This window comes from Aspergillus oryzae, chromosome 7, assembly GCF_000184455.2.
Source record: "Aspergillus oryzae RIB40 DNA, chromosome 7".
In the NCBI taxonomy this organism is placed as follows: Eukaryota; Fungi; Ascomycota; class Eurotiomycetes; order Eurotiales; family Aspergillaceae; genus Aspergillus; species Aspergillus oryzae.
In genome coordinates this window covers 844,328-868,916 of record NC_036441.1, presented here as the reverse complement: position 1 = coordinate 868,916, position 24,589 = coordinate 844,328, and the positions used below count along the sequence as shown (strand labels likewise).

General features: G+C 47.5%; 10 protein-coding genes across 10 annotated transcripts; 3 read left to right on the top strand and 7 right to left on the bottom strand.

The window, feature by feature from the left end:
- Positions 1 to 360: 360 nt before the first annotated feature.
- nip1 (translation initiation factor eIF3 core subunit c) lies at positions 361 to 3,020 on the top strand (the record flags this gene model as incomplete). Its single annotated transcript, XM_001825937.3, has 2 exons — positions 361 to 691; positions 766 to 3,020. 2 exons carry the CDS (start codon positions 361 to 363, stop codon positions 3,018 to 3,020), a joined length of 2,586 nt encoding a protein of 861 aa, XP_001825989.1.
- Positions 3,021 to 3,694: 674 nt separating this feature from the next.
- On the bottom strand, positions 3,695 to 4,543 carry AO090011000339 (ESCRT-II subunit protein SNF8; the record flags this gene model as incomplete). The annotated part of the gene is made up of 2 exons (XM_001825936.1): positions 3,695 to 4,007; positions 4,068 to 4,543. 2 exons carry the CDS (start codon positions 4,541 to 4,543, stop codon positions 3,695 to 3,697), a joined length of 789 nt encoding a protein of 262 aa, XP_001825988.1.
- Positions 4,544 to 4,854: 311 nt separating this feature from the next.
- AO090011000338 (60S ribosomal protein uL30) lies at positions 4,855 to 6,464 on the top strand (the record flags this gene model as incomplete). Its single annotated transcript, XM_001825935.3, has 4 exons — positions 4,855 to 4,871; positions 5,480 to 5,591; positions 5,781 to 5,947; positions 6,005 to 6,464. 4 exons carry the CDS (start codon positions 4,855 to 4,857, stop codon positions 6,462 to 6,464), a joined length of 756 nt encoding a protein of 251 aa, XP_001825987.1.
- Positions 6,465 to 7,333: 869 nt separating this feature from the next.
- AO090011000337 (ferric reductase family protein) lies at positions 7,334 to 8,755 on the bottom strand (the record flags this gene model as incomplete). The annotated part of the gene is made up of 4 exons (XM_023232899.1): positions 7,334 to 7,349; positions 7,428 to 8,402; positions 8,450 to 8,548; positions 8,595 to 8,755. 4 exons carry the CDS (start codon positions 8,753 to 8,755, stop codon positions 7,334 to 7,336), a joined length of 1,251 nt encoding a protein of 416 aa, XP_023093461.1.
- Positions 8,756 to 10,371: 1,616 nt separating this feature from the next.
- Positions 10,372 to 12,035, bottom strand: AO090011000336 (putative cysteine synthase B; the record flags this gene model as incomplete). Its single annotated transcript, XM_001825933.3, has 3 exons — positions 10,372 to 10,908; positions 10,961 to 11,790; positions 11,843 to 12,035. 3 exons carry the CDS (start codon positions 12,033 to 12,035, stop codon positions 10,372 to 10,374), a joined length of 1,560 nt encoding a protein of 519 aa, XP_001825985.1.
- A 1,004-nt stretch (positions 12,036 to 13,039) lies between these two features.
- Positions 13,040 to 15,112, top strand: AO090011000335 (putative MFS drug transporter; the record flags this gene model as incomplete). Its single annotated transcript, XM_023232898.1, has 7 exons — positions 13,040 to 13,186; positions 13,241 to 13,374; positions 13,428 to 14,221; positions 14,277 to 14,466; positions 14,503 to 14,616; positions 14,669 to 14,713; positions 14,776 to 15,112. 7 exons carry the CDS (start codon positions 13,040 to 13,042, stop codon positions 15,110 to 15,112), a joined length of 1,761 nt encoding a protein of 586 aa, XP_023093460.1.
- Positions 15,113 to 15,267: 155 nt separating this feature from the next.
- AO090011000334 (uncharacterized protein) lies at positions 15,268 to 15,990 on the bottom strand (the record flags this gene model as incomplete). The annotated part of the gene is made up of 3 exons (XM_023232897.1): positions 15,268 to 15,271; positions 15,361 to 15,678; positions 15,944 to 15,990. 3 exons carry the CDS (start codon positions 15,988 to 15,990, stop codon positions 15,268 to 15,270), a joined length of 369 nt encoding a protein of 122 aa, XP_023093459.1.
- An 804-nt stretch (positions 15,991 to 16,794) lies between these two features.
- Positions 16,795 to 17,799, bottom strand: AO090011000333 (uncharacterized protein; the record flags this gene model as incomplete). The annotated part of the gene is made up of 1 exon (XM_001825930.1): positions 16,795 to 17,799. The coding sequence occupies one exon, from the start codon at positions 17,797 to 17,799 to the stop codon at positions 16,795 to 16,797; it is 1,005 nt and encodes a 334-aa protein (XP_001825982.1).
- Positions 17,800 to 18,774: 975 nt separating this feature from the next.
- AO090011000332 (flavin-containing monooxygenase) lies at positions 18,775 to 20,841 on the bottom strand (the record flags this gene model as incomplete). The annotated part of the gene is made up of 7 exons (XM_001825929.1): positions 18,775 to 18,987; positions 19,046 to 19,150; positions 19,210 to 19,357; positions 19,409 to 19,746; positions 19,805 to 20,133; positions 20,192 to 20,593; positions 20,655 to 20,841. The coding sequence occupies 7 exons, from the start codon at positions 20,839 to 20,841 to the stop codon at positions 18,775 to 18,777; spliced, it is 1,722 nt and encodes a 573-aa protein (XP_001825981.1).
- Positions 20,842 to 21,618: 777 nt separating this feature from the next.
- Positions 21,619 to 23,518, bottom strand: AO090011000331 (uncharacterized protein; the record flags this gene model as incomplete). The annotated part of the gene is made up of 4 exons (XM_001825928.1): positions 21,619 to 22,550; positions 22,623 to 22,965; positions 23,031 to 23,301; positions 23,361 to 23,518. The coding sequence occupies 4 exons, from the start codon at positions 23,516 to 23,518 to the stop codon at positions 21,619 to 21,621; spliced, it is 1,704 nt and encodes a 567-aa protein (XP_001825980.1).
- Positions 23,519 to 24,589: the final 1,071 nt, after the last annotated feature.

The following is a 24,589-nucleotide window of genomic DNA, read 5'->3' as shown; positions in this document are numbered from 1 at the left end:
GATGCAGGTTGAGGGAGAGGGCATCTGATTATGTAGATCTATTAACTAAGCCCATTTATTTGATATGAACAATCCTCTCCGCATTGTCAAGACGTTTAGTAGCGGAGGCGCGATCCGTAGTACGATGGATGATTACCCGATACGGTTAGGCGTCACCTCGCTTAATTTTCGTTGTGGCTCGCGCGGTCTGACTCTGCGGCTCCAACCCTCACAACTTGATTTTCTGAGAGCGAACCGACGGGCTTTAAGGGAATCGTCCTTCGAATTATTCCACGACCGTGCGTCTCACCACTAAAGGAGACGGCCATTTTTTGAACCCCGCGACGCTTTCCGGTCCGAATTACCTGAAAATCCGCCAATATGTCGCGTTTCTTCTACGGTAGCGGTAGCGACAGCGATTCCAGCTCGGATGAGGAAGAGCTTCTCACCGATCGCGAGGAGGAGGAGAAGTCCGAGGAGGAATCCAGCGAAGAGGAGGAGGAGACTTCGGAGGAGGAATCCTCCGATGACGAGGGTGAAACCGGTGCCAATCGTTTCTTGAGGGATGCATCGGAGAGCGAGGAGAGCGAGGATGAGGAGAAAGTAACGGTTGTGAAGAGTGCCAAGGATAAGAGGCTGGAGGAACTTGAGGGCATCATCAAGTTGATTGAAAATGCCGAGAAGATTAACGACTGGGCTGTTATCTCGTCAGGTGCGTTGGATATAGGCCGAAGAACATGGCCGTGTGAAACCCTTGGTACATGCATACTGACTCAAAGGATCCAGAGTTCGATAAGCTTAACCGCCAGGTCGTGAAGGTTACGCAATCGGGCCCAGTTCCCAGGATTTATGTCAAAGCCGTTGCCGATCTCGAGGATTTCGTGAACGAGACTATTACGAAGCAGAAGTCAGCGAAGAAGATGAACGCAAGCAACTCCAGGGGTTTCAATGCGGTCAAGCAACGTATTAAGAAGAACAACAAGGAGTACGCCACTCATATCGAGAAGTATCGCAGTGATAAGGATGGCTACATGGAGGGCAAGGAAGAGGAGGCTAAGCCCGCCATCGTTGCCCCGCGCCTGACCAAGGTTGAGCGTGTAGTTGAAGCACCTGCAGCAGCAACCTCTACTGATGATGGTTTCGCTACTGTTGGCCGTGGTGGCAAGACCCTGCAGTACACCCCAGAGAGCATTCTTAAGCACCTCCGCGTCATTGTCGAATCCAGAGGAAAGAAAAATACAGACCGCCTCGAGCAGATCAAAACCATGGAGAAGCTCCTGGAGGTTGCTCAGACTCCTTACCAGCGCATTCGTGTCTACCTCACTCTTCTCTCTACCCGTTTCGACATCAGCTCTACGTCTTCCGCCAACTACATGAGTGTCGACCAATGGAAGCTTGCTGAGAAGGAGCTTGCCGCTCTACTGTCTGTCCTCGAGACCAACCGCGACCATGTTGTCACTGAGGGAGCTGAAGAGTGGGAAGATGATGAGAAGCAACCCCAGGTCAAGCCAGGCGAGACCTTGCACATCCCAGGCAGCATCGTGTCTCATGTTGAGAGGCTCGACGACGAGCTGACTCGGTCCTTGCAACACATCGATCCCCACACTGCTGAATACATCGATCGTCTGAGCGATGAGAAGCAGCTGTATACCAACCTTGTTCGCGTTCAAGCTTACATTGAAGGCCTTGTCGAAGCTGAGAAGAGTGATATGCGCCAGGACAGCCTCAACCGGGTTGTCATGCGCAGGCTGGAGCACATTTACTTCAAGCCTTCTCAGGTTGTGACAATCCTGGAAGAGGGTACTTGGAAGGCACTTCCCTCCGAGTTGGACTCCAAGGTTACGCCTCGTGGAAATGCTGGTGACGTGACAGGACTGGTCCAGACCCTGTGCAACTATCTCTTCACTTACAGTGACGGTATCATCAGGGCCCGTGCCATGCTGTGCCAGATCTATTTCCTTGCCTTGCACGACCAGTATTACCGTTCTCGTGACTTGATGCTCATGTCTCATCTTACTGAGAATATCTCCAACTTCGACGTCAACACCCAGATTCTCTTCAACCGGACCCTGGTTCAAATCGGTCTGTGCGCATTCCGTGCCGGACTTATCTACGAAGCTCAAAATACGCTGTCCGAAGTTTGTGGCAGTGGCCGTCAGAAGGAACTTCTCGCTCAAGGTATCATCCTCCAGCGTTACTCTACTGTTTCTCCTGAGCAGGAGCGTCTTGAGCGTCAGCGTCAGCTGCCCTTCCACATGCACATCAACCTTGAACTTCTTGAGTGCATTTACCTTACCTCAAGCATGTTCTTGGAAGTCCCTCTCATGGCTCAAACCTCTTCTTCACCCGAGCTGAAGCGCCGTATCATCTCAAAGACCTTCCGTCGTATGTTGGATTACAATGAGCGTCAGGTATTCACTGGCCCTGCAGAGAACACTCGTGATGGTGTCATCATGAGCGCTAAGTTCCTTGCTGCGGGTGACTGGAAGAAGGCTGCAGAGATGCTTAACTCCATCAAGATCTGGGATCTGATGCCCCAGCCCGACAAGATCAAGGAGATGCTGTCTCAGCAGATCCAAGAAGAGGGCCTGAGAACTTACCTTTTCACATATGCTCCCTTCTACGACAGTCTCTCTATTTCCACCTTGTCAAACATGTTCGAGCTGTCCGAGAAGAAGATTGCCGCCATCATCAGCCGTATGATCTCTCATGAGGAGCTCGCCGCTGCTCTTGACCAGGTCAACGATGCCATTGTTTTCCGCAAGGGTGTCGAGCTGTCGCGTCTCCAGTCCCAGGTTGTTACTCTCGCCGACAAGTCGATGAACCTTCTGGAGGCCAACGAGAAGACTCTCGAGCAGCGCACTCAAGGCATGGCCAACGCTTTCCAGCGCGATCAGGGCGCCGGCGCCCGTGGAGGCCGTGGCCCTGGACGTGGAGGCCAAGCCCGTGGTGGACCCAGACTGCCTGGCGGCCAACAAGGTCGTCGGCCCGGTGGACAGCAATTCAGCGGTGGTGCATTGGGCGGAGCGATCAAGGCATAAAATTGTTTGTAATGGCATCCCTTTGTTTTTCATGGTTCTAATGCTCCTGGAATTTAACTACGTATGATCCCGTGTGCTCTTATTATTGACGAACACTTTGTCAATTTCCGATTCTCCCTTTCTTGATACATATGGCATTTCCTCTTTACAAATAAACCCTTTTTTTGGAATCGGACGAGCGAAGTCGAGAGATAGGTGCTCCCAGCAATGCAAAAGCAAGGAAACGGACGTAAACATAGGCATATTCGGACCAAGAAACTTATTCTAGGTATGCTTTATGTAGCAGTACGAATGTGATGATCATATATTTCTAGTTTTTCGTTTGTATTTTTAGGCGTTAGCAGCCCCTTGTAGTACGAGCCATTGGGTTCTGTAGGGGTTTACTCGCAGCCCCCAAATATATATATTATCCAGGGCGTCTAGAACAGGGTAGCGCCAATACCCAATACCTCGCCAAACCACCAGGCAATTCGACTGTTCCTTAGTATTTATGCTTCTGCAGTCTCTGACACGCCACTACGTAGCTGTATATACTTTAACGTCTATACAAGTAAGGGTTCGAATTGATCGAGCGAAACTATGGTTGTCATCCACTCGATCGACATAAACCCCACGAAATAGCTCTTGCTAACATCTTTACTGACTGAGAAAGTAGCTTTTCAGTAGAAATAGCCTCATCCACTATCGTCGAGTAGATTCTGTGGTGACCAATACTCATTCTCTTCACCTTGGGCATCAAGCCACACTAGACCGTCCGCCAGAAGGTCATCAATAACAGTCTGCGCCCGAGCCTTTTCCCAATTTAAGTTTACTCGCAACATGGATATACTCACGTAGCCAAGGACCTGAATAACCTCGAGCACGGTCGCCTGGTCTGTATTAAGCTCTTTAGGGACCGATCGGATGTATTGTTTGCTACCAACGCGGACAATCGAAAAGCCCGAGCCCAAGGGTTCCAAAGCCTTGACGGCACGTAGAACATCGTCACTAATTCGCAAACATAGCAATTAGTATACCTTCTGTACTGCATGGTTCGAGGCTACATACTCAGTTACTTCCAACCCGCTCCCTATAGCCTTGCCTTTACCTACTCGCTTACGGCACTCCTCGACGCCTATCAAGCCTCCATTCTCACTTCTCGTGTCTCGGCAAAGCTCTACTATACGGACGGCAAGTTCGAAGTAAAAGTCGTTCATATCCCCGCCCATAATCTGCGTCCAAAAACTTGCCCCTTCACCCATTCCCTTCCGACCATTCTTGCCTCTGACATTACTCGCTGCAAGTGGGTCAACACCGATTGCATTGCACATGCGAGCAAACTCTGCACGAAACGTTGGATTTGACTTTATCGTCGAGCTATGCTCTAATGCGAATGTGTGCAGTAATGACTGGAACACGGATAATTGTGCTTGCAGGGAGGAGAGATGCGTGGAACGTAGATTAGCGCCATGGTTGGCGTACGATTGGCTAGCCTGGGAGCGGTTTGCGAAAGCACCTAGTCCTACACCTCGACGCGACGCCATGGCAACGTATTGTCTAGGATAGGCAGAGAGAAGGGACGTGGGGTAGGTATGGAGAACATCAAGATGGGCGTCTTGTAATCGGTTATCGCAGCGCCTTATCGGAGACTGTCAGCTGACATGTATGTGCCCTAAACAGATCACCCAGAACGGAAAGGTCGTCGTGCTAACAGAGGCTAGCCGCATGTGGGCTAGTTCCGAGACCCACCCACAAACTCGTTTTTCTTCAACTCGAAGCAATTTTCTTTTTGAACTTCTTCCAGTACGACAGCATTCGCCAACCGCCCAACTCGCGAACTCAACGGACCGTCGCAATGGCCTCTACTGCTACGTATGATACCCTTTAGCGGATACCCTTTCGGCTGCTTCGTTTTATGAGCTTGTAAGGGTTGAAGTTATAGTCGTCCTTCTCGCTGGAGATGCTGCGATCAGAAACGGTCGCTGGGCACCAGCTCGATTTTTCCCGTGATCTCTGTCGTCCCCCATGAACTTGCGCCTCAGTGATATGAGCACGAGATGATGGATGGATCGCACAATGGTCTGGGGTATTGAGGTTGAAGGTCATGGTTACTTTCTCCTTGAAAGAAATTGTTGCGAGCTGCGTTCCCATACTCTGACTAGACCTGGAATGGCTTAACAGAGATGGGACGAACGGCGTCAACACTATCTTCCTGAGCGTAATGCTTGGGGCTTTGTCGGATGAGAATTAAACGATTGTGGCTGCCAACGCGGAGTTGCGAACTCGTGCTGAAAATGCATCGCTAGTAGCAACGTCCCATTACCGATTGGCAAGCCCTTCATGTCTCACTGATTAAATACATGTCGTCGAGTGCTTCTTTATTTCTTGCCTTCAGTTGAGAATGCCGCTATAGCTGCAGTTCTTACACTCGGCGAATATATGCATATTTTTGCATGGACAGACTAAACTGACCTTAACAGCACCGTCCCCACTCAGGACCATGTCCTCGTCCCCGAGACTCTCCTGAAGAAGCGCAAGAGCCAGGAGCAGGCTCGCGCTGTCGCCCGTGAGGAGGCTGAGAAGAAGAAGGCCGTGAGTATTTATTTATTTTTTCTTTCCTTTTTTTTCCACATATACGGGTGATGATAGCAACCACTACGCGACTAGACCATCGGTCGATGCTGTCGCTTCTGTTAACCATCTTTCGGGGCTGACGTTAACACTACCACTGTTTTTGTCATGAATGACTGGGTAGAATTCTCGCTAATAGAGATTGTACAGGCCAGCAAGGAGAAGCGTGCCGCCATCTTCAAGCGCGCCGAGTCCTACGTCAAGGAGTACCGCGATGCTGAGCGTGAGAAGATCCGCCTTGCCCGCGTTGCTCGCAAGGAGGGTAACTTCTACGTTCCTGAGGAGCCCAAGCTTGTCTTCGTTATCCGTATCAAGGGGTGAGTTCTTGTGGCATATCCATTGTTAAAGTTTCAAGCGTCTAACTATACCAACAGTATCAACAAGATCTCTCCCCAGCCCCGCAAGATCCTGCAGCTCCTCCGTCTGCTCCAGATCAACAACGGCACCTTCGTTCGCCTTACCAAGGCTACCCAGGAGATGCTGACCATCATCAACCCCTACATCGCCTACGGTTACCCCAACCTCAAGAGCATCCGTGAGCTCATCTACAAGCGCGGTTACGGAAAGGTCAACAAGCAGCGCGTTGCCATCTCCGACAACCAGATCATCGAGGAGAACCTCGGCAAGTACGGCATCGTCTGTGTTGAGGATCTGATCCACGAGATCTACACCGTTGGCCCCAACTTCAAGCAGGCCAACAACTTCCTCTGGCCCTTCAAGCTCTCCAACCCCACTGGTGGCTTCCACAAGCGCAAGTTCAAGCACTTCATTGAGGGTGGTGACTATGGTAACCGTGAGGAGAACATCAACGCCCTCATCCGCCAGATGAACTAGATTGCCTACTCTGAGCGATTGGTGTTCGTACTGGGACGTGGACTGTGACGGTTTGATGGTCTGAATTTAGCACAAAAATGAAAAGCTTGATGCACTCTCTATAGCTTGATACCCTAAACGTTTTGATTTCTTTGGTAATCTTCCTGTCCAGTAAACCTCGTACATTCCTTCCACCCTCTCTCACATCCATTGTAGAAATTTACTATATCCTACCAACCATAGCAACCTAATACAGCAATGATGTTTCCCAATAGTTTATTAACCTCATGAAAAGAAGTGCAGACTTCCACAATCTAACTCATGATTATCAGGATTCAAAGTTGGATCCTTAATGGAACCAACACGAAACAATACATTGGATTGTACTAAATTCACTCTGTATACCCTCTTATCTTTCCAAATCGAATGTTGCACGACTTTTTGCTCTCTATGCATTTTATATAAGTCCTAAAGTAAGACCAATTGCAATATCAATCACCTGGAGTCCTTCAACTATGTTCAACACACGATAAACTCTTTGTGAACTATAATCGGGACTGCACCTACGGTTTGTACGTGATACTATATATTTTCCGGATGTGTTTAACTGTTGTTGCATCTCGGTAGTTAGTATATATATTGTAAATAAAGCTTATTCTTGCTGGATACATGTCTATAAAATGAGTACTACGAGGAGAAACTTAATGATTTCTCAAGTGATTTTGTACACCGTGAAACTTCACAGAATCTCGGCTATTCATCTATGTTGCTTATAAAGAGCATTAAGAGCTATTAGCCATCGAAGCTGGTGACCCTTAATATTCCACACCAACAAATCCAATCAAAGGACACAGATTGATCAACAATCAGAAAGTAAACAATGTGAAATTTTATAGACGTATTATTCTGATAATTTTGTCGAGCATCACCACCTAGACATTAATTAGCAAAAAATGGTCCGAGACATAGAAAATGAACACTCACGAAAATGATTCTGTATGTAAATAGACCTCAGCGCCTCCTCTCAGCGCCCGCTTTTGCGCCTCAGCAGCCGCATTCCGAACGTCATGTAACATGGACGCAGGACCGCACGCAAAGATAGCCATTCTGTGGCTACCAGTTGACGTAGCTGTATTGATAAGACGAGGAAGATCAGGTCGAGGACCATGTACAACTGTGCTCATGTGCTTGTTTGTTGCTGCAACATCATGCCCTTTCTCCGATAAGGCAGGCTCAATCTCATCGGTGATCTCGTTAGATGGTTCTTTGTCTCCAGGTGCAGACACTGGCTTTTCAGCCTGCTCTAACGAGGTATCATGAATGGAAACGGATATTCTTTTGTCTGGTACGTCGTACATGGAGACCCTATCTCCAATTTCCTCCCTGTACCACTCGGCTACTTTGCTATTCCGCGTGGCGAAAACGACTTGCATATTGCGTTGTTGGAGGTCTGGCATATTACCATATACTCTTAGAGCTTCTTCGACGATAGCGAGAGAAAACCCACCGCCGGAACCACCAGCGATGACAAGAACAGTATCAAATTCAGCGGGAGAAGCAGTATCGGATATCCCACCATAAGGACCTTCTAAAAGCACGGTCTGGGAGAATACGGGGCTCTTAGCGGCTATCTTTGCCAGACGTGCCGTGATGCCGTGGCGGGGCTTGACATAGAAGACAATCTCAGATGCTTTGCCGACCTTGTCTGGGTCATGCGATAAGGAGCAGATGGTAAACGGGTGCGCTGTTAGGCAGTGCAAGCCTAGCTGCGGGCTGAAGAATCGAATGAAGACGTGCTGACCTGGTCGCCAGGACATGATTGTCGGGATTCTGATTCGTACAAAACCGCAAGGGAGGAGGTCGATTGTTGCTGAGTGACGGCCATTGATGAGATGGGTGCGGGTCCATGCCGCAAATAGACTGAAAAGATATATTGCGCCTCCGGCAACGAAATAGTCCCTGTTGTCGTTAGTATACTGTATGTCTCGATGAATAGAAGGACATACCAGGAAGTAAGGCGGAAGTCACAGTGAAAGAAGAAAAAGAGAAGGAAGAGTAGTGCAACTAGGAAGTGGGTTGCCTTGAAAAATTCATAATATCGATTTCTATACCTAGTTAGCAGTGATTTGGGCTTGATATGAGTGATCGTACCGAATAGATGGCAAGGACATAAATGTGAGATAAGCCTGCGTAATCAAGGCCGCAACTCCTGTCCAGTAGACTACGCTGGTGTTCCATTTCTCGACCATCTGACCTTTCCAGATATTGAAGACTATGAATGGGAAGGTATGTATCAAAGCCAGGACAAACATGGCATAGCTGGTCCAATGATGATAGACCTATCCAGTTAGTCATATTATAAAGCTCTAGTCGTTGTCAACATACCTGAAGCTTTTCATGAGGGACTCCAGTCAATGCTGATATAAGGTTGGCTTTGGCGCCCAGAGCCCTGCACTGGTTAGCATCGGATATTGAACATGGGCTAAGGTACCCACAGAACAAAAGGCAGTAATGCCAATGCCATCCACCCAGTCCGAGTTGCGATAGGCGGACTATTTCCATAAGAGACTGTCCCATCTTTCGTGTTAGGCCAGTAGTAAGGTTTAGGACCGAGCGTCATGGCTACTTGTACATCAGCAATATGGAAAACATGGAGCGAACTGGATGTACTAACCAAAGAAGAAGATTGTGCCTATGATACCCAGGAGCATAACGCCCAACGAAGGAGAACAGTACCGAATTGCAGGTAGTTGGTAACCTTTGTATGCGAGGTATCGCCCAACGGCCGTCGTCTTTCGCCATATGCCGCTTCGTCTTGCTTGTACTGGTACATACTTCGAGAGAAAATGGACTATTGTAAAGAATCCGATGGTCGCACAAAGGAAATATACCGTATTTAACGAATAAACGTGGTCTGCTTCGTACCTGCGTTGAGCTCAGTCATTAACAGGGCATTCATAATGTTAGCATAGAAAGGGAAAGTACCAGTATCTCCAGTGCCCTGACCGATAGGCACATTGTTCCGGTGTCATCTTGCATGTATCGGCCCTAGATGAGTGAAACATGACCGGCATGTCCAGCCATGGCAGACCGCCGCTGGACTCTTCATCCATGGACATCATCGTGAATGTTGCACGTCACAAAGCTCATAACAGAGACGAGATTTGTATAGATGATTATATGCAGATGCCTGTACCACCAGGAGAGGAAATTCTCAACAGGGTCTCTCGTATTTCGAAAACGTTCCAAGCAAGGAAAAGATGGGCAGCAAAGTAAAGAGAAAGGTTCGGATAAGAATCTTCAAGGTGCGCTGTATTGGATATGTGTCAGGTAGTAAACTCACTTTAGCACCAGCATGATTGCACCATCAACCCTAGACTGAGATTGTGTCACTGATGCATGCATTGATCAGACACGAGGCCTCGATTACAATACTCATCGCAGGTGCCGCAGCCGTGTTAGGGTTGCAACATTCCCTAGCTGCTGATTGGACGGAAGAGGCTGGGTATGCTCGCAATTGAGCAGATTTCTGGATTTAGCGTCGCCGTGCGCGTATGTAGTGTGTCCCTGCAAATATTCAAATGTCGATCATGTCAATTAAATCTCATGCACAGATACGTGTTCAATACTACGGGTGAGCACATTTGCGTTGGATTCAATGATCTAATCTTTTCGTTGGCAATTTTTGGAGAATTCTAAGTTCTCATCATGTTAGTCCGATTTCAGATCTCATACTGAACTACTCCAGAGTAAAAGATATCGTTGTCAAGTAGTCAATTTATACCATCATCACAATCATCATGTATTTGAAAGCTACATAATATGCTGGAGAAAAAAGAGAAATGAAATATAGAAAGTGAAATAAAAAAAGATACATCTTCTGTCCGCCCATATCAATCAATGCCCAGTTCAGCTTAGCGCCATACGGTTAATTAGTCGATACGGACAGTTCTGTCGTGGTTGTTGTTGGATATGTGTTTTTCTCCACCGACTCAACTCCACTGCTACCCCATAACCCGTGGTCTTTCAGAGCTTGGTATCCTCCCCGAAGGCTGTCAGCCTCGATGCCCTTGGCTCGCAGCACGCTAGTGGCCACTCGCGCTGTGTCTCCATTGTAGCAAATCACTAACACATGGTGGGAATCCAACTTGGTGATCACGCTCGGATCCTTGAACATTGCTTCTAACTCTGACCACTGTGCCTCTAGTACACCGGGGTCCGAGAACGGCTTCACAGTGTGTGAGTCGAGACTCCGCAAGGGAATATTGACCGAGCCAGGAAGATGCCATGAGGCGAAGTCCGCCGTTGTTCTCAGGTCTAGAACACAGCACAGGGGCCTCAGCTTGATGTCACTTAGGAGACATTCCGACAAAACGTTGGGGGTATTGTAAAAATGAGTGAAAAGGACTACTGGACTTCGCTCCCAGCTTTCGTCGTATCGATATAGATCAACTTTGGTAAGTCTCTGGCGGTGCGTTAGTAAATGAGGCAATGAGAGTCAATGGGCCAGAACTTACTTCATTCTGGATAGGGTGGAATTTGTCAGCTCCCAACTTCTGGAAATACTCTCCAATGTATTGATAAGGTAGGTCACAGCATAGGAAGACACAATGAATGGAACCATCAGGTCCTGCAATTTCGGACAAGGTACCAGCTGCCTTGCGCTTTTCCAACATCTGAAAGAGGCCTTGCAGGTTGAAGCCAGATGAAGGGCCACAGACAATACCTTCGCGGCACAGGTCTAGTGACAATGAAAACGAGTCCGACGAATTTACTTCCTCAATAACATCTACGGCTGCTTTCCAGGGGAACTCCACGGGTTTCATCAAGGCGAACGACCTTGGGCCCGGAACACGATCGCCAGGGGCTGTGCACACTCCCAGACGGAGTACCGATGGCTTCGCTTCCTTGAAGTATGTACCCAATCCAGTCATTGTTCCAGATGTCCCCATACCCGCACAAAGAACATTTATTTCAGGGAGTTGTTTGTAGATCTGGGGTCCCGTCCAGCGAATGTGTGATTGCCAGTTATTGTCGTTCTCGTATTGGTTCGGGTTGAGGACACTGTCTGAATCCAGTGCCATCCTCCGGGCACTTTGGATACCCCCTCGCTCGTCATACGGTTCAGGTTGGGAGGGACCACCAAAAAGAGTGATATTAAGCCCAAAGAACTGCATTAGCTGGAGCTTGGCCTCGCTTGTCTTATTGCTCAAGAATGCACGCGTGTCTTGAATGCCATGCATGACTCTGGCGATCATAGACATTGAGATCACCGTGGATCCGGAACTGTACTCGATGATAGTATTTGTTTTACCGGGCGTCACACTCTTCTCAAGCATGTTCATTGCTACATTATTAGCTGATCATTCTTGAGTATTTCATATATGGTGTGTATGTACCTGGCATTGCCTTGACGTTGTTTGCTGGGTGCATCGTCATCATCTTGGCATAGACTCGTACACCATCCTGATGATAAGGATTCAGATGTTCTGGAAGTTCAACTAGAGGTAGAGGAGGCTGGCAGTCTGGATCAAAGTACTTCTTGAGCGAATCTCGCCCGAAGTATACATTGCGTTCATTGAGATTGGCCATCTTTCTGACTTGAGTGGATGGTACCAAGAATGAGAGACACGTCTACAAGTAGACCTATAATACAAAAGGAACGCAAGGAGGGACAACCCCTAAGTTATACCCCTGCAGAGTGCATTAACCCCTCCTTTGATGAAATCTCTTACATCTGACTTTGACAAGCTAGACTGCTGCAGTGTCAAAGGCTATGACCCACCCGCATGGCGTTATTGCACTCATTCTAAGAACATAATTCTCCTTTTAGGGAAGTGGCTGACCTAGAAACGCGGTTCCCGACAATGAAGATCGTATCCGCTTGTCTTGAAACGTGGATAATGGTTGGATAATACATAAGCCGATACAGGATAGCAGTACATACATCGTGTAGGAAATAGTATGCGATTCGTACATGTGGCGGAGAATTCCTTCCCCCAGGGTGCGAGGACAAGACAAGATCTACATGGCCATAAACTCAATGCCTTCCTAAATCTTTTCATTACCACCCATTTGGATGCCCATCCCTGCCAATCCATAAGCTCGAGGCTTGTGAAGACCGATCCACGGGCAAAAGTAACTCGCAAGGTCCCTGACCGGGGATCGATAAACATACAAAAAGCACGCAGGTCCTCACAATCTGCAAGTTCTCTAACAGGTTCTGGACTTGTTGTTTTCTTGGCAACAGGCCTGTGTGAGTACCTTGATGAGTCCATTTGAGCAAGTTGCGGAACAATCACGCTGATCATTTCCTTAGCCCTAACCAACTAACGGGAAGGTTTCCCCTTTGCGCTTCTCAGTTCCGTCAAGGGAGCTGGAATTGATGATTCGTCATTTTTACAATCATGGACTACTTCATTTTTCTGCAAATTAATATTCACAATCTCCATCTGAGGATCCGCTCGCTTAGAAATGCCCAGAATGTGGCTCCGATATAGGATTGTCGTAGTCTTCGTCGTTTAAAGGCATCCGCCGGTTCTCATCACTATACCTCTCTACTGCCGCCCGATAGCTTTGAAACACTTCTGAGCACTATGTCAGAAGCAGTACTCAATTCGGAAAAGTCTCCAAGCTCGTCAGACTCCTCGGGGACAGCTGTTGTAGAGACCGACGGGGAGTCGAAGATACCACATGTCTTCAATGAACAGACGAATTATGTCCCGAAAAGCACAATCATTACGGTATGTGTACTAATAGTTACACTAACAGCTATCTTTAGCTGACAATACTATTAGATATTCTTAGCATGCTCGACAGTCGATCTCATAGCATTGATGGACCAGACCACTCTGGCCTCGAGTTTGTCAATCATTGGAAATGCCTTGCACGCCAGTGATAAAGCTTCTTGGATATCTGGAGGATATTTTGTGTGAGTAGTAAGGACTGTTATGGGTAACCTTGCGATGTACTAATGACAAGTAGCACCTCGACCTGTTTCCAGCTCATATACGGCCGCCTTTCTGACATATGGTCTCGTAAGCTTGTCCTTTTTGTCGGACTCGGCATCTTCTTCATCGGGTCACTGGCAGCATCGCTTTCGCAGACGGCCACGCAGCTTATAGTCTTTCGTGCTTTTACCGGTGTAGGTGGTGGTGGGTTGATGACTGTGGCTCAGATGATCGTCAGCGACGTCGTCCCGCTACGTGAAAGGGGCAAATACCAGGGCATCTTGGGCGCAGTAGTAGCAATCGCCAATGGAATTGGGCCCGTCATTGGCGGTGCCTTGTCCTCCATCAACGAGGATTCATGGAGATGGATCTTTCGCCTGAATCTCCCACTCACGGCGATAACAACCCTGTGCGTGCTGTTCTTCATGCCTCTGCGGAAGGTAACAGGGGACTGGAAGATGAAGCTCAAGGCAATTGACTTTATCGGTGCATTCCTCGCCTTAGGCAGTACTGCAGTTCTTCTGTTAGGTCTGACATGGGGTGGAGGTGAATACCCTTGGGCTTCGGCCCATGTCATTGCCACGATTGTGGTGGGTTTTGCTGTGGCCGTTGGGTTCGTGATCTGGCAGTGGAAAGGGGCTACATATCCGCTCGTGCCGATGCATATATTCAAATCTCGGATTGTGAATGGTGCGTGCCTGACTATGTTTATAAACGGGTGGAACTTTCTTGTCCAGGTTTATTATATCCCAACCTTTTATCAGCTGGTCTTTGGGTATTCCACGGTGAAAGCTGGTGCGATGCTTTTACCTGTAACATTGATGCAGAGTATGTCTATTTCATACCCCCTTATCTAGGCATCTTTCACTAATCAAGATATTAGCTGTCAGTAGTACCGTCTCAGGCCTTGTTGTTCACTGGGTGGGCCGTTATAGGGAGTGTATTCTCTTCGGCTGGATGATCTGGGCCGTTGGACTTGGTTTATTCTCCACTCTAGATGAATCATCCGGTCTGGGAAAACAAATTGGTTATGGACTCTTGACTGGTGTTGGTGTGGGGAATACACTGCAGCCGTAAGTTCCGCATAAGAATTATATGCATCAGAGTAGCCTGATACTGAGCTGTCCCAGCGCCCTGATCGCCGTCCAAGCAGGAGTAGAACGGAAGGATATGGCAGTTGTCACCTCATTTCGAAAGTACGTTTACCACAATCCCACATCTCGGTTAACTCAATCACCGAAGGACAAAACAGACTAACAAACCCAGTTTCGTAAGGAACCTTGGTGGCACGCTCGGCCTCGCCATCGCCGGAACCATCATGTACGTACCGGCACGACTAAAATAACGGATTGAACTCAAACTAACCGTTGCGTTACAAATAGAAACAATCTAATCACAAGCTCTATCTCCTCACTGGGCCTCACACAGTCTGAAACCCGCTCTTTTCTATCGAGCCCTCAGAATTACCTCTCCAAGCTACCACAGGCAGAAGCAGAACGTGCCCGATCTCTGTTGATTCCGGCTTACCAGAAGGGGTTCCGGATTATATTCCTTATTGGTGCAGCATTGGCTGCTGTTGCTTTCGTTTTGGCCTTTTGGCTGATGCCCCAGGTGACCTTGAATCGGGCGGATGATGAGAAGTTGAAGGAGGAGGGAAGGAAGAGGGTTAAGGGGGAGGGAAAATGTGACGAGGAGGTAAATGAAGAAGAGAGAAGATGATAGATTGAGTAACTGGCTTAGAGGCCTTTTCCCTAGTGGCTTGGGTTGGCCCAGACAGGTTCGTGAAGTCCAAGTCGGGATTTCTCAATTTAATCGTCCACTGAGTAAATGGTGTTCAGTACAGAAGCACAACTTATATCCGGCCCCATCATCGCTTAGCTGCCAGCTGCTGCCCCAGTGCCACTGCCTGAGCATTTATCTGGGAATAGAAACTCAGCTCTATATCGGTAGTCACTGAAACAACATACGAGCAGAGGGAAGAGGCAATGGCGGTATCATTCCATTGCAGCGCTCGAGCAATGCACAACTGCGTATTGAGACTCGCGTGTAACTCCTCATCAACTGCTCGCATGTAACATTCTAGATACTCCAGATCAATCTTATCTGGGAAGACGATCAGTTTCACCCCCACGTTTCCCGTCCCCGGACCTAGCTCTAGGAGCAGAGGCTCCTGACCGTCCACAGACACTGAGATTGGCTGATCGAGGATAGAAGCGTAGATATAAATCCAGCATATCGTATCAGGGACGATTTTCAGGTTGATGGGTGTGTCCGCGGTGAGAACCCTTGTAATAATCTGCATTGAAGCATATGCTTCTGGAGAGATGGTAATCTCTGGCTTTGTAAATGCAAAGATATCTGTATATGCATACCATAGCTGGGATGGTGGATTTATAATCTTTGATTCATCTAGATAGATGTCTCGCTCGTTGATACTGTTCTGGGGTTGGTTAATTGCATGGCTTGAAGTAGGAATGGATCATACGTACCTGGATGATCTTTTGTTCCTGCTTCGATGGGATGAATGTGATTACCTCGCTATGTACATACTTGAGCCACTCGGCCGGAGTCTTGGGGTCGGGAGGGATGCTGCTCATTTTGAGGAATGGTGGGGTGAAGTTTCAAGAGAACATCGCTAAAGGGGAGTATTTCCTTGAATAGATTGATTGCCAAAAAGTGGAAACGGAAAAACACGCAGACAATGTTGGTCTAGAAGAATTAGTGCGCCATAGTAAGGAGTACGCAACACGGATGAGGTGTCTAATGATCCTCTGGGGCTGAAGATGCAATGGTGTTGTGAAGAATAATACCCCGCTGCTCCACAATTTAGCGGCCGCGATCCTAAACAGAGACTAATTTAATCAAGTTTAGCTGAAGGTTGTGCTTTTCCCTCAAAGGCTTAATTTTTGCTACTGACTACAGGTTATATGTGGATCTTAATTTATCTACCTGTTTTTAGTCGCGAAGATGGATATACCAACTGTATTCTTAAAAGAAGCATATTACTACCATCTATTCTATTATTTTATACTCTGTCTGGTATTTGAGGTTCCAAGTCCTATTGAGGATCTAGTACGTAGAAAACAGAGACGTCCTCTTGCATCATAGATCAACTGTAGGAAGGAGGCAAAGTAAATTGCAGTATCGTATCTAGCTAGTCTGTCAGCTCCGCCTATTCATATTTCCCCTATTAAGTAAAGCCCTAAATAGCCTACATCGTATGGACTGGTACTAAGGGAACCATTGAAGGTGAATGGTCGAAATCCCTGTTGAGAGATCTTCAACTGGCTAGTATTGGCGTATGGCTATAGAATTGAATTCTTAGCAGTATTATTCTTCGAACAAAGGTATCAAACTGTATGGTTGCTTGGTATTAATGTAGGTCCAATCCCTGCATCACTTCAGCTCTGCCACATTTGCTCTATCTCCTCCGCAGCCTTTCCCAAGCATTTATCCCTCAGTTCCTTCATCTCCGGTGTTCTTGCCATATGGTCCCAATAATGGGAAACCCCTTCCACAACTTCACAGTCAACTTTCTTCCCCAACAATCCCAGGCGACGAACTGCTTCTTTCTCCTCGCTCAAGAGATAGTCAAGACCCGCAAGTTTGAACGATATGATAGGAGGCAAAGCCTCTTTCAGCGAATCCTCAGGCGCAAGCCCGGGAGAGAGGTACATGAAGCCTTTGTCTGGCTTTTCTTTCAGTTTCCAGAAGAAAGCCTCGTCGAAAACAGATCCGATGAACTTTTTAGAGGATGCCGGCTTCTTTTTCAGTGCCAAGAATGCCGGGTTGGATTGAGCACGCTCAGCACGGCTCTTAGTCATATCCATGACTGGATAAAAAGCCATTATTCCTTTGACGGTTCCCAGATTTGAAGGATCAATTTGGAGGCGTTTATCTTTCATCCGCTTCCAGAGCATGAGAAGGGAAGTGAAGGCGAGGTGGCCACCAACACTTGAACCAGCGAGAACGGTTCGATGCTTGTCAATATTTAAAGAGGCTGCATTGCGCCAGATGTAAAGCAATGCGTCTAAGGAATCTTCGATCGCGACTGGATATGGACTCTCGGGTGCTCGACGGTAATTGACACTTGCAACAACGGCACCGCGAGAGGTCAACTCGGCAATGAAACGTTCGTCGTCGCGAGCATGTCCGACGCAATAACCACCGCCGTGAAAGTTGAGAACGACTGGAAACCCGTTTCCCTTGGGATCGTTGCGGTCATATCCTGGTGGAAAATAGAAGAACACATCGAATGAACCCTTAGACTCGGAAAGTATTGACGGGATGTTTACTGTCAAATTTGGGCCAGGTGGTCGCAATGGGCCGCCTCGTCGGTCAAGCCAGGCGAATAGGCGAGTTAGAAGGCGTATAACATATACTTTCAAATAGAAAATGGGATTCATCTTGCTCAGGTACTTAGATGAATCACGGTTAAAATAATTTTCAGAAAGGCTCGGTGCCTGACCGATGTCCGGATGTACTCTATAAAGGCCCTTCGGTTACTGCCGAAGCATCATTGCTGTATACCTAGTCCACTGTTCAGAGAGATATTCCAATAATGTAATTCCAGCAGCGAATCATTTTGTGTGCTAAATAAACTTCTGCGATTATTGAGTGGAACTAACCCACCGGGTGGGGCGGAGTTGCGGTTGCACCGAAGGCCGTTTGATATAGAAATAAATGGTTGGAGGTATATCTTGCTCTTCGTCATTCTGTCCATATGCCGAACATATGCCTCGGAAAAATAAATCAGTCCAGCCGAGGCTGATTAGTATTGTAGTAGGCCTGGTAAAATTCCTCCGTTCTAAAGTCAAAACCAATGGAAAGACTGCGCTAGTCATATCACGTATTTTGCTAGCATATTAGCTCAAGAGGCCTTTCTTCTAGGAATCTACCATGGGAACAGGATAACGCTTCCAAACCTATGATTACCGGTATCCTCGCAAGGGTATTCAGCACGCCTTGCAAAGCGGTGTTTGCGACCTGGCTTCCCACGGCTGATGAAGTATAACTTCCATTGAAGGTGGCACCTCCGTTTGGGTCATATCTCTCTGGAATAAGAACGTTCGGAGGAGGTAACGATAACAGAAATTAAATATCTACTGGTAGACATTATCTTATTCAGTATATCCAACATAGTTGTGGTATCTCTAAGGTCTCTGACCCAGTAACATGCACCCTTCTATTGCTGCTTCGTAGCTCAGTATTATCCTATTTCAGAGTATGTTGGCTGAATACAAGTGTTCAACATGAAATTCTAAGTAAATGTTCTAAAACAGCTAAAGTAACAAATAATAAATAAATCCCAGGATCAATCAGCTTAATTCTTTGCTTCCTCTTTCTATTGAGGACGCTCAGAGACATGGTGAATTCGACTTCTAAAATAAGCCCTTAGCTCCACGGATCAAACTCTCCTTAAAACCAGAAATTGTAGCATGTCGTACGGAGGACAGCATATTCTTGCCAAAGTCGAGTATCGTAGGACCAATAGCCAAAGTATTTCCAGTGCGGGATGCGAGGAAACTCAAACTAAGAATGATGGGTAATATCGTCCAGTACTTGCCAATCCGAAACTTTTTGGGGTTCCGTGTCTGGGATTTAAATTAGCCTCTTCCTATCAACGGATAAATAGTGCCATGATTATCGTACCCGAACATTCCAATGTGAGTTAATTGGGAATAGGCTCCGGTACCAGAAATAGGCCTGGGACCAAGGATAAGCCATGGCGTTCCAGTTTTTATCATTCTGATACCACTATATCTCTGATTAGTACTTCATGTCTTCAAAGGATTTAAAACTTGCAATAAATTTACCGATTGGCAGCCAGCATTCCACACTCGGTTTCGTAATGCCTCTTGAACTCTTTGAGAATATTCGTCCTCCGCTACCTGTGTGAGCTCAACGGAGTCCGCCCCCTTTTCAAAGACCGGTTTCAGTACACGAAGCGCGTAATTGACAGAGCTTTAGGAAGTTAGCTTGGTGATAACACTGGATTCTTTCTTCATAACTTACTTTTCTGCAGCCATCAACGCCGAGGTATGACCAGTCCCGGCGTTGGGCCCAAATAACAAGAAGAAGTTCGGAAATCCACTCATTGCAGAGCAGTTGTAAGCCTCAGGTCCATCGTATCTCTTCCAGTGGTCATCCAGGCTCCCATTACGCCCCACAATTTCCATGAAGGGCGTAAATTGATTCGTTTTGAACCCGGTTGCTAAAACAATGACATCGGCAGCAACAATTCCATCAGAAGTTCTCACACCCTCAGGAACAATCTCGAGGATCTTGGCTGTTGTGAGAGAAAGGTTTTCACTGTGGAGCGATTTGAGATATCCGTCATCGAAAATCCGTCGCTAGTGACATGAGTATCTATCCGTTTTGGTTCCCATATTTCATGCAATCTACACGCACCTTGCATCCTATCTCAAAGTCTGGAATCAGAATATCATGATATTTTGCCGGCGCTGTTTCTTTCATGTACTTCTCAACCTCTATTCTGCGCTTCTGTCTCAGCCGTGCAGCCCTATCTGTCATTGGAAACATCCGGAAGCCGTTCTCCGCAAGAAGGAAAATATGCAGTCGATGAAGTTTTAATGCAAGAGGGATGTACTCAAAAATCCATTTCAGGATCTTCGGGTAGGTGAAGTTAGTTGCTGGGAAGATCCAGTGTTGGGACCGAATTATCTGTGTCAAATGTTTGGTCCGTTTGACAATGGCAGGTACAATCTGCGCTGCGGTACCTAGAGAGAGCCAAATGTTAGCTGGCAACCATAACAGAAACAGATCCGTCCCACTCACATCCGTTCCCGACGACTACAACTCTTTTGCCCTCTAAACTGACACTATGATCCCATCGGGCGGAATGGATAATGTTGCCTTGGAAAGATGAAGCTCCAGGTATTTCACAGGGCCGAGGTTCAGCAAAGTGACCGGTAGCAGAAAACAGTACCTGACACTCATGTGTTGATTCTTCTCCAGTTTCGACATTGAGGAGAAACAGAACCCATCGAGACGCATCATCCCGCCATACGCAGCGTTTGACCTCCGTGCGGAACGTCATCCTCTGTTTCAAGTCATATGTTGCTACAACACCGTCCTGGTAAGATTTGATTTCTTGTTGCGAAGGCATCAATTTGGACCACTGTGCGTTGGGAGCAAATGAAAAGCTGTAGAGAGCACTGGGAACATCGCATGCGCAGCCTGAAAAGAGTGTGAGTTCCGGATGAAGCATGGTACGTTGAACCATATCACCCGGACTTACCTGGATAGGTGTTGATATGCCACGTTCCACCGTAGTCTGTCTGCCGCTCAAAAAAGCGAATATCTTCTAAACCGTACCATCTTTTCAGTGATGCACCTAAAGCAATCGCACTTGCGCCTGCCCCAATGCAAGCCACTTGGCTGTAAGAAGGGAGTGCAGGAGTTGGAATTGAGCTTGAGTCTGACATTTTTGCGTAAAAACCAAGTTCGATGAATTTAGACGGTCAGAGCTAAGCTTCACACTTTATAAATGCAAATATCGAATATTGGGTTCTTCTAGAAGGACACTGCCTCGGCCATTGGTTATGGAGTCCATCTTGGTATCATGGAATACGTCGAATGGTCCACTTGTATTGTGATTATGAAATGGGCCAAACCAGCGCCGAGATATTTCATGTTTGTCTGCTCCGGACAGATTGATGAGCCGAAGCTTGTCAAACTATGGGCTCGCAAACCTAACCAAATCTGGTTAGCCTGATTTCGGGATCGTCGATCGCACCGTCGAACTTCAATTCTCACCCTGATTATGCTAACATACATGAGGCATAGATTTTCAAATAATATCCAATGGGCTACATATCGGCAGGGGCATTGCTTTGTATGCGCACAAAAATAGTGGGGAACTTTTAAAGTATTCCTGTATCTCGCTTAGGCCCAGGACCTCAGTCTTTTTTTCTTTCTCTTCGTGCTTCTCCATTTCTTCCGCGTTTGGAACCTTTTTATGTCACAACTGACAATGATCACGAGCGTACAGGGTGGCTGGGACAGGAAGTGCAGAGTTGCAACCACGACGAACATACGAAAATCTGGGCCTCACGCACGAAGTCAAGCCCCACAGAGTAGATATACTACTCATTCTTCCGTTGTTGTGTTAGAGGAGCTTTCTCTCACAGACCGCCGAATGTAAACGTGCCACCATGGATTCGGGGAATACCGCCGCGCGGGTCAATCCCTGGCATCCAAGCCTAAAATAGAACCTGTGTTACATTCTTGTTGCCCTTCACCTTGATGTTTCTCATCATCAGAACCCAGCCAATGGACAGACCCATCACAGCGGTTCCAGCAATCATCATATTCCGTTGGCTGAACGCGTACGCGTTTTGAATGGCGGTGCGAGTAGGCGAGCCCACGGGATAGCTAAGCTGAACATCCAGTGACTCGTAAATATCCGCCCATTGATCCTTTGTTTCCGCCGGCAACAGCTCGCGCAACTTCTTCGGGAGCGTGTTGGTCCAAATGGCGCCAGATACGCTATTGCCCACAGCACCGCCCACATTGCCAAACACACTGAGCAGCGCCAACATGGAGGCATAGTCTTCATGTTTGGCAGCTGCCAGGACGGCAATCTGTTCAATCAGGATCATGGTACCACCACCGACAGCCAGAAAGATCTGGCACATGCACATGTACCCGACACTGTGACCGGGGGCGCGGAAATAGATCATCAGACCACTGGCCAGAAGGTAGAGTGGAACGGCAAGCATGAGCAGCCACTTGAACCTACCAGTGACTCGGATGAGGTATCCACAGCCAATAAGCCAGACGGGGTCCATCAAGTCGAAGATCGCACTGATGTAACCAGCCTGGGTGAGGCTTGTGTTGAAGACCACCTGTAGGAAAGAGGTAAAGTAGCTGGCCCAGCAGTAGTAGGAGACTTGGTATGTGATATCCAACAGACAAGCACCGATCACAGTTCGATTCGAGAGTAACGCGAAACGAATAAATGGTTTCGGTGCTCCCCAGCGCTCATAGGCAACGAATGCGGCAAGGACACAAAACCCGACTACCATCATAGCAATTATCTTAGCCGATTTCCACTCTCCTTTGGTATTCCCGGCGATGTTGAAAGAGGTGAGGAAGAGGATCAACCCGCCGATCATGAAGAAAATACCGATGACTGTGAAATAGTTAAAGCATGTTAGTCTGGGTTATCCAATACAGGCGAGACAAAGGTAAAAAAGTGCCTTACTGTCAAACTCGATGATATAATACCACACACTCTGCCACCATGTCCTGGTGCTACGCGGCTTATACTGCAACCGACCCTCCTTGTCTGCCTTTCGCTTGGCCAACTCCCATGTGATGATCAAGGGAGAAGCAACAATTGGAAGAATGATGCAGATAGTTCCGTAAGCCCATCGCCAGTTGGTCTCATGGAATTGGTTGGACAGGGGTGATCCGGCAAAAGCAGTAATAATATAAGGCGACGAGGTGAAGGCATATGCGATACCACGGTTGCGAAGTGACGAAGTATCCGAAGTGATCACATCCACGCAGAAAATTGTGCCGGTAAAGCCGACCGTATAGAATGCCTTCATATGATGAGTATCTCGACATGCGGAGATCCAGAGTGGAAAATTCGGGCTGGAGGATTTACCTGCGCGGCACAATAAGTTGTGATGTTGTTACAACCAGCCATCATAATAAGACCCATGATGGCGATCAAGACCATGATGGAGATCCCCAGAGTACGGTCCCACAGATTCAGAACTTTTGCAATTGGCATCACACATGCGGCACCCATTACACTTGTCACAACGCTGATGACTGTGAGCAGCGAGTGTTCCGAGAAATCACTTGTGATATATGCCGAGAGGTTGGAGGTTAGATTGTTGTTCAGGCCATTGACAAAGTACAGCATCCACATGCTGTAATTACTCAGCAGGAGATATGAAAAAAAAAAAATGAAGACACGAAAGATACTCACGAGGCATATGTTACGATGAGGGATTTCTTGGACCAGGAGGCAGTCACTGCCTCAGCGACTCGAACACCGTCCTGTTGGTCCTGGTTCTTGGTGGTCACCGCAGGGAGTATCGGATCCTCATTGACCCCAATAGAGGGGGAATCCTTGTGGGTGGTCATCTGGATAGAAGCGATCAAAGATACTCACACAAACTACAAATATCATGATCGATCAAGAGGTTAACATTGGCACATGGGGCGCTTATAACTCCAACACATGGCCACCTGATAGTCTCCGTTCCGTGGTCTCCCCACTCTGGACTTTGGAATTTTTCCCGCGTTATTGCATTTTGAAAGAAACCAGTAAGTGATGAAATTCGCCTTCTGGTCGATGCTCCTTCTGGCGTAGAGCGGTGGGTCTTAGGTCTAGATCGACTAATGATTCAAGGTCAGGACATTTAAATGAATCCACCAGAGACATTTAACACTAGGGATTATTACAACTAAGCCGCAAAACAAGTCCCAACAAGCTTTCCGTACAAGCTTTGCAGATGGATCTGGTGCAACAGATTGTGTATGCGCAGGGCCCGTGTGTCTCTCGTGCCGAGAAACCCTTTGCAGAGTTACTCCTGCACTTGAGAATCGATTGACTCAAGCTACTACTCCGCTTCCACATATCTCTGCATTGAAATGGTCTTCTCTCCATCCGACGATACCTGATCGATATAGTCTGGTAATCTAGGAGCGTTACGGTCAATTCAGGGATCGGCCTCTTAGCCATTCTCGGCAGTCTTCCCGACAATGAAAAGGGCTGCCTTGAACCTGGAATAGATAAGTAGAAGTGGGTCGAGATAAGATTGAAATTCTCAAGGTGAAACATTGAGAGACCGGTTGCGAGACATGTTGGAGTCGGCCTCAGAGGGACCTGATTTTTGAAAGTACTCACTCCACCGAGATGGTTCAAAGCTGGTCCCTCCACGGGCCATGAATGAGGACATTTTTCATCAATATTTCCAGACAGCTTGTGGAACGACCTCAAGAGCTATTGTGGAAAAGGGTTCATTGTGCGGAGCGACGCATGTCTTAGGTTCCATGGATATTAGTCGGTACTATAGTTTCCCCACTGGGGCCAGAACTGGCAAGTTCCACCAGTTTCAAGAACCCCGAGTCAAACAGCCTGTACAGAGTAGTTACAAGAGGAAGTCCAAATGATTAAAATAAGGCTTCGCGCAGTTCCTTTTACCCAATACT